This window comes from Anneissia japonica, unplaced genomic scaffold, assembly GCF_011630105.1.
Source record: "Anneissia japonica isolate Jap-2015-1 unplaced genomic scaffold, ASM1163010v1 scaffold3246_len135504_cov135, whole genome shotgun sequence".
In the NCBI taxonomy this organism is placed as follows: Eukaryota; Metazoa; Echinodermata; class Crinoidea; order Comatulida; family Comatulidae; genus Anneissia; species Anneissia japonica.
The window spans coordinates 139,402-147,732 of NW_022703956.1; the positions used below are offsets into that span (position 1 = coordinate 139,402).

General features: G+C 38.0%; 1 protein-coding gene across 3 annotated transcripts; it reads right to left on the reverse strand.

Moving 5' to 3' along the window:
* Positions 1 to 959: 959 nt before the first annotated feature.
* Positions 960 to 5,624, reverse strand: LOC117104543 (RNA-binding protein 1-like). Of its 3 annotated transcripts, none has more exons than XM_033245400.1 (2): positions 5,390 to 5,624; positions 960 to 3,188 (listed from the first exon to the last, which is right to left on the reverse strand). In XM_033245400.1, the coding sequence occupies exons 1-2, from the start codon at positions 5,579 to 5,581 to the stop codon at positions 2,862 to 2,864; spliced, it is 519 nt and encodes a 172-aa protein (XP_033101291.1). In that variant the 5' UTR covers positions 5,582 to 5,624; the 3' UTR covers positions 960 to 2,861. The 3 variants fall into 3 exon arrangements, with proteins under 3 accessions (XP_033101291.1, XP_033101289.1, XP_033101288.1); XM_033245398.1 differs by having other exon boundaries at positions 960 to 3,136; positions 5,338 to 5,624; XM_033245397.1 differs by lacking the exon at positions 5,390 to 5,624 and having other exon boundaries at positions 960 to 3,413.
* Positions 5,625 to 8,331: the final 2,707 nt, after the last annotated feature.

Below are 8,331 nucleotides of genomic sequence, written 5' to 3' on the forward strand. Positions count from 1 at the left end.
GCCTAAGTAAAATAAAGCCACAAGATTTAGATCAAATTTCTTTACAATTACCATTATGGGTGATATTTTTCATAACAAATATAGGAAACATTATACAAAGTCTAAAATATTAAAACAACGGAATAACTCTGCGGAAAACGGTTGTCTGAAATTTTATCGCCGAACTGCTGGTCTTTCATAAGGAGGTCTTTCATAGGCAACACGGTCATATCCTCTATCGTAGCCTCTATCGTATGATGGTGGAGCTCTATCATACCGGGAAGAACTATGTAAGAAATGATAAAAAGGAAAAAAGCATTAATGATGTATACTGCAATTAAATTAAATAATACAATACTGTATTTCCTTTTTGACTTGTAAACTTATTAGAAATGCTGTAAATACATATGTACCATTAACTTTCAAACGATTTTGTTTAAAGACAAAAAAATGCAATGTAAAAAAAACCAAAAAAACATCAATTAAAAGTTAATAAAAACATTGAACAGATAATTTAAAAAGATCAAATAGCCTAAAGCCTCAATCGCACTGGATTTATTTCAGTAAAAGTAACCGTCTTGTCGGTAAGTTTGACCCAAAAAATCCAGTGCGGATAGTCCAGCTCGGTTAACTTGACTGTCGCCGCCGGTTAGTTTTCGGGAGTGAAATTTACTCAGTAATTCCTACCGATCTACTTTGACCGGCCTGGAAAATCCAATGCGAACAGCCACAGGTGGGTTAAATTAGGCCTCGCTAGGCCTGAAATATCGGAAGGAGAAATTCTAGGCCCTCGTGATGTTGGCCTAGTCAGTCGAAGGAACAGAAACAGATCACAACGGCGATTTGCTTTGATTAGATCAGTGTTGCATGTCAGTACGGGTCACGTTACGGGTCAAAATGTACCGCCTTCAAATAATTAATTTTAAACTACTTGGGAAAACTAACCGAGTTGAAAAGTCCAAGTGTGATTGTTAGTCAGCTATTCAACCAATGTGATGATGTCAATACTGATAATGTTGATATTCTCTATTTAGGCCAGCTACTCTACCCAGTATTATATTCACTGCTTTGTTGGGCAACATTGATAAGCTATTGGGCTCTATGTTTATTGTATTATACTTCCAAGAGATGTTGCAGCAGATTCTATCAAAAAAGTAAATGGAATTTTTGTAAATCTAGCAATAACTTTCATAAAATTATTTGGGTAGCTCAGAAATTTTCTCTACTCGCTTGAGCTGTTTGTATTACATAGTTTGATTTGCTGAAGTTTAGAATAAATGACTCGCATTAGGTGGAAGTACCAGATCATGTAGCGATTTTGTCTTTTACAATACAGATACTGTATGTGGAATGTAGATATCAGCTGTACTTAAGCTTCCTCACAAAATCTACATAAAATTAAAGAAATAAAACATTTTTATTTGCAAGCGCATATCAACAGGAGTCCTTTGAGAACAGACCAATTGTGTTAACCTTACCGCTAACTTTCACTCTGTGCTTGATACTGAGGCTAGCGTATACAAATTGCAGTACATAAACAGCTTCCAAAGAGGTCAATTTGATATTAAATTTGAGACATGCTAAATCATTTAAATATACATCTGCTAACAGTGATTCTTGATTCTCTACCAAATTATTAGTCAGTTATTCAACCACTGTGATCAATGTCAATACTGATGATTAAGTATTTTTTTCTAAATCTAAGGTCAGCTACTCAATGTCTTATCTGCTGTTTTGCATGGCAACATTGATAACTATTGGACATTGCTTTAAATTTATTGTATTATATCTCAGATTGTTGTTGCTTCTTCTAAGAAAAATTATCATTTTTGTAAGCCTATATAAATAGTTTTTCATTAAATTATTTGGCTAACTCAGAAATTGTTGATTTCGCTTAAACTTTGTGGATTTTGAGGTTTGTTTTGTAGAATATTTGGATCAATGGCTCGCAGTACGTAGAAGTACCAGATCATGTAGCGATTTTTAGTCTAAAATGCAGATGTGTGGAATGTAGATATCAGCTGTACTTCCTCGGAGCAGCCAGGCATTTTGTATACATTAAAAGCGAACTTCAAGTAGCCTCTTGCAGACCTTGCATAAGATTCTATTGAGATATCTCTACAAGTAATCTGCCCGCCATGAATAAATAGATATTCCATCTGAAAAATAAACTAATGTGTGGAGCTAGAAGTGTTTTAAGGAGAACCTTCTCATTGGGTTTTAATAAAACAATAAAGACATTTCAGGTCAACTCATATAATGAAATAATACGCTACCATGCCACTAACGATCGTACGTGCTAAATTGCGAAGCTATGAACATAAAGATGTGTTTATCAGTGTTACGAAAGTATTTGACAACTGTGTAGCCTCATCATTCGCTGAAACAGAATGCTTTGTTTGATTAGGACATGATAATTACAATTTGGGATAGCGTGCAGTATGTGGATTCAATTTGCTCTCAGATATGACCAAAACGTTTCCACCAAAATCATTTCATTGCATATGAAAGTAAATCAATTTGCGAATTATCTGTTATCGACACTTCGCTGCAATTGAACCTTTTATTCAGATATGCCAAGGTTGTGCTAAAATTGAAATGTACGCTACTAGGTCAAAGAATCATACGATGCTGAATTGCAGAGCTATAAACAAAAAGATATGTTTATCAGTCTTGCGATCTGTGTCGTATGCTGAAATAAAATGCTTGTATTAGAGAACATAATTTAAATTAGGGGAAAGGGTGCAACACATGAATCATATTATATGCCTTCTGATATGACAAAATGCTGAATTTTCCACGAAAATCGCTTCATTGCATCAGATAGCAACTCAATTAGCGAGTTATCTTATATTGACACTTCGCTAATATTGACCGCTTTTTCAGATAGACCAGAGTGGACATATGCTTGATTTGAGCTTATAATACCTTCGTCTTGGTGGTGAGCGACTGCGGTAACTTGGAGGCCCACGCGACTCAAAGCCTGAATATGAATCTGCGTAGCGAGACGATCTTGTGTCATCATAGCCGCGACGATAATTGCTTTGGTAGTCACCGTAAGATGGTCTTCCTCTGCCTCCTGGTCGACCATCACGATCCCTTCCTCGTCCGCCAAAACCACCACCACGGCCTCCCCTGCCTCCTCCACCACGTCCACCACGACTGCGTCCTCTTGATCGCTCTACTTTAATACGCGTTCCAAGAACTAAATTTCCATCCAAATTTCTTAACGCTTCATCTGCATCTCTGGAATCTTCAAATTCGATGAATGCGAAACCTGGAGGATTGCGTGCCAGCCAAATGTCTCGAAGATGTCCATATTTACCAAATTCACGCTCAACATCTGACTTAGTTGCGCTGGGATTCAAATCTCCAATGTAAAGTCTTGCTTCTGAGGGCATTGTTAATCTGCAAAAAAAACAAAAAAAAAAACAATTAAATTAAGCCTGGAGATACCCTTCACATTAACTTGTTCCTCTACAAATAAAGAACTTATTGACCGTTTAAAGCAGCTTGTTTAGGTAATTTTGGATTTTACAATTCACCTCTAGTAAACGCCCTCCTTTGAAAAAATGCAACGCTCCCGGGGCGTTTATTAGAGACAATACGGTAGTAGTAACAGTTCAAAACTGCTCTAAAAACTCACCTTTTTCAATTACCCTTTCTTTAATAGCACTGAGACTACCTGTGTAAGAGCGCTTAATAAATATTCAAATTATTATTATTATTATTATTAAATTATCATACAACAACTTAACCCTTTCACTGCGTGTACCCGGTAATACCGGGTATAAACACATATTGTTGAATTGCGCGTACCCGGTACTACCGGGTATGTAGAAAAAATATTGTTAAAAATCAGGAAGAGGTTCTGCGCCCTCTATAGTTTTTTTCTATGAACAATAATTAACCTTTTATCGGAAAAAAGTGTTTTCGAGTGGTTAGGCGCAAAATGGCGGGTGCACAGCCTCAAAAGAGACGGTACAATGTCGACGAAGCTATGGACCAGATCTTTGCAGATACGGATAGTGAAGATAACTTTGAATTGGATGATTCTTGCATTTATTTTCCCCCAATCGACTATGATAGTGACGACAGTGATTCTAAGGACGAAAACGATGATTCTCTCAACTTGGGAGGCCCTGCACAGGGTCAAGGTGGCAATGCCTTGTCCGCAGATTTCCTTTCCACATTTCACACAATAGATGTGTATAAGAGACAGATATTAGGTCAGTTAAGTTATACCTCCGTCTCTTATACACATCTTGATGTTTGCAACGATGCATTTATATTTACAACCTGGATTATATAAAGCACAAATAAAAACGTATGGCAAAAAGTACAACTAACAGTGATTTTCTGCAAAATTTTATATTTTCACAATTTTGAAGAAAAACTTTATTATTTGCGGTTTTGGAATAAAACGATCAAACTAACTAATTTTTTTTTTGTTTTTATTCATCTTGTGTGTCTGCATCATTATAAAGTAAAAAAAAAAAACATTCCATAAAAATTTCATTGGGAAAAATTGGGTTTTTTATCAAAATTTGAGAAAAAACAGAAATTCAAAATGGCGACTTTGAGGTCACATGACTACCTAATTATGCAAAATACCAAATATCAATGTTCCTCGCGTAGGCCAACCTATTGCTCGCCCCAACACACAAAAAGAATTTCGAAATAACCTCTTTTAGTATTTTTTTTAAATTATTTTAAAAATTAACTTTTTTCGTTAAAAAAGTCCCAGCACAGGGGGTGCATATACCTACAGCAGTGAAAGGGTTAAGCCGTTTTCAGACAAAGGTTCACCAATTATTGCTGTAATATTGCTTAATATAATGCATGTCTGTTAGAATGGATCACGCACGCTGTGAGTCATTGGTTAATCAGGGGGCGTAGCGCGTAATAACAATTTTTTTATCTGAAATTTCCATTTTCTCGAAGCAGAGGGTGCACAAACTGGACAAACATAAAATTATCTTATTTTTTTATTCGAAATCACCATATTGGTGGTCTAAAAATAAAAAAATTTTCCAAATTGGCCAAGTGAAAAAGCTTTTAATATGTAAGTCCCGGTACAATTTAGCCTACAACACACTATAATTTTAAGTGCAGAAACTCCATTAATACTAAAACCTAGTATTGTTTATCAGACTTCACATATGTCCATCAAGGTAAATTTTACATTTCAGCTCTGAAACTCAATGGTTAATTAAAAATAATATGATGTATGTTTTTAAATAGAGCTCTATACCTCTCAGAGCAAATTCCACATTATTACCCCAGTCATTGAATTGATGACTACACCTGTCTCTTATACACATCTAGATGTGTATAAGAGACAGCCACCACGTCCACCACGACTGCGTCCTCTTGATCGCTCTACTTTAATACGCGTTCCAAGAACTAAATTTCCATCCAAATTTCTTAACGCTTCATCTGCATCTCTGGAATCTTCAAATTCGATGAATGCGAAACCTGGAGGATTGCGTGCCAGCCAAATGTCTCGAAGATGTCCATATTTACCAAATTCACGCTCAACATCTGACTTAGTTGCGCTGGGATTCAAATCTCCAATGTAAAGTCTTGCTTCTGAGGGCATTGTTAATCTGCAAAAAAAAAAAAAAAAAACCAATTAAATTTAAGTTAACTTTGACACAATGAGAGTAAATACCGTATTGTCTCTAATAAACGCCCCTCTTCTAATAAACGCCCCTCTGAGTTCTTTTCATTTTGCAATGAGTGCCCAATCAATTAACATGGGTATCCAGTCCATAAAAAGGTTGACAAACAAGAAGCAATACCGTACTGTGTGCTGCTTTCTTTGATATGAAATGAAATAAATACTACTCAAAAAAGCTTACACTAAACGTTTGATGTTTACTGTCTTCACGATCTGTTGAGTGCTGGACGGGCCCGTCCCTGTCTCTTATACACATCTAGATGTGTATAAGAGACAGGCCAAATACCGTCCTCAAACCCGTAATCGTGGAGCTGTCTCAGTTTGACCTCAAGTTGACCTGACCTAGCTAGCTGTCAAGACTCGCAACATAACCATTCTCTGCATGCTTGGCGCGAATAGTCTGTACATCTAATAAAAATATTTTAATCTTATTGTTTTGTTGTCCCAATAATTATCGCACCAGCCAACATCTGTCTTCTTCTTCTTGTGCGTCGTGCAATCATGCTGAGTATTATCGTTAATAAGTGTATTGTTAATATTTCTCTGATTAAACAAAGCCCATAGTAAAAAAAAGAAACGCATCACAGAGGGTACCATTTCAAATATTCGCGCAATTATTTGTATGCCTAGGCCTACCTGGCCTAGGCTAGCACTGCAGCAGTTAGCCTACGGAACACCAATGCCTATTAAAATAAATTTTGTACATCTGTTTTGTTGCATTCCTCAAATTCTGGCCTAGGCCTACCTGGGACTAGCCAAAAAATTGCGTCAGCTAGCCTTGGGCCTAGGCCTGCTCGACTTAGGCCTTTTGGTTTTTAAGAGCTTTCACGAATACGGCGAACCCCACCCCCGGGAAAACGGGGAGGGGGGTGGCAGCATCCCACCCCCGGGAAAACGCGGAATGATCGCCGACCGGCACTTCAAAGAGCTGGTGACATCCCTGCTCTCATAATAAAACACTTGAATGGTCATGATTTTAACTTTAACATTTGAATGTGTACAGCAACCGTGTCATGCCGGCCCACGACATTCGCTATGACTCAACTGGGCCTAGGCTGTTCAGTTAGCGATGAATAGCAGGGCAGTGCAGTATTTTGTTACAATTGACGCAACCACGGAAATATTTATTGTATTCGTCTTGTCTTTATCTATCAATTTAGCTTGTCTATTGTGTTTAGGTAAACTAATTATTTTGTTACAATTTGTAAACTGTTGAAATAATAGTGGTGGTCGGGAGCCTGTAAATCCTGGTCGGAAATGTTGAGTGCTGGACGGGCCCGTCCACCGCCGACCAGCATGGTCGCACCGGCCAACATCTGTCTTCTTCTTCTTGCGCGTCATGCAATCATGCTGAGTATTATCGTTAATAAGTGTATTGTTAATATTTCTCTGATTAAACAAAGCCCATAGTAAAAAAAAGAAACGCATCACAGAGGGTACCATTTCAAATGTTCGCGCAATTATTTGTATGCCTAGGCCTACCTGGCCTAGGCTAGCACTGCAGCAGTTAGCACGGAACACCAATGCCTATTAAAATAAATATTGTACATCTGTTTTGTTGCATTCCTCAAATTCTGGCCTAGGCCTACCTGGGACTAGCCAAAAAAAATTGCGTCAGCTAGCCTTGGGCCTAGGCCTGCTCGACTTAGGCCTTTTGGTTTTTAAGAGCTTTCACGAATACGGCGAACCCCACCCCCGGGAAAACGGGGAGGGGGTGGCAGCATCCCACCCCCGGGAAAACGCGGAATGATCGTCGACCGGCACTTCAAAGAGCTGGTGACATCCCTGCTCTCCTAATAAAACACTTGAATGGTCATGATTTTAACTTTAGCATTTGAATGTGTACAGCAACCGCGTCATGCCGGCCCACGACATTCGCTATGACTCAACTGGGCCTAGGCTGTTCAGTTAGCGATGAATAGCAGGGCAGTGCAGTATTTTGTTACAATTGACGCAACCACGGAAATATTTATTGTATTTGTCTTGTCTTTATCTATCAATTTAGCTTGTCTATTGTGTTTAGGTAAACTAATTATTTTGTTACAATTTGTAAACTGTTGAAATAATAGGGGTGGTCGGGAGCCTGTAAATCCTGGTCGGAAATGTTGAGTGCTGGACGGGCCCGTCCACCGCCGACCAGCATGGTGACCATCCCTGCTTTTATATAAAATTTAGTGTCTGTTATGGCCTTTGTCAATGCTTTGGCTTGGCACCAATACAGTTTTTGAAATCTCTAGGTCTAGGCCAGCAAAAATTTTAAAAAATATTTTTTTTATAAAATCTGCCCCCCCCCCCCAGTTTGTTCAACTGGAATTACGTTCCTTTCTTGTAAGCCTAGGTTTCCCTTTTCACATTGACATAAATTAAATAAAACATTCTTCTCCACATTTTCGTTTAATAACTATTATTTTTTGTCGCATCATTTATTTTAACTACATAAAAACAACTTTGCAAAAAAACAAATGCTCACAAAATATAAAGGAATTGCCTTCAAATTCGGCAGACTTCAAACTCTTCCAATTGATTAGATCAAACATTAGGATCGCTGTAATGTTGAAAATGCAAAGCCCATTCTTTTTTACTGTCACTGAAAATAGACAGCTCGCTAACTGTGGCTAAAAATAGACTACACCACAGTCTGTCCGGCCCTAAAGAGACCCGCCCAGTGG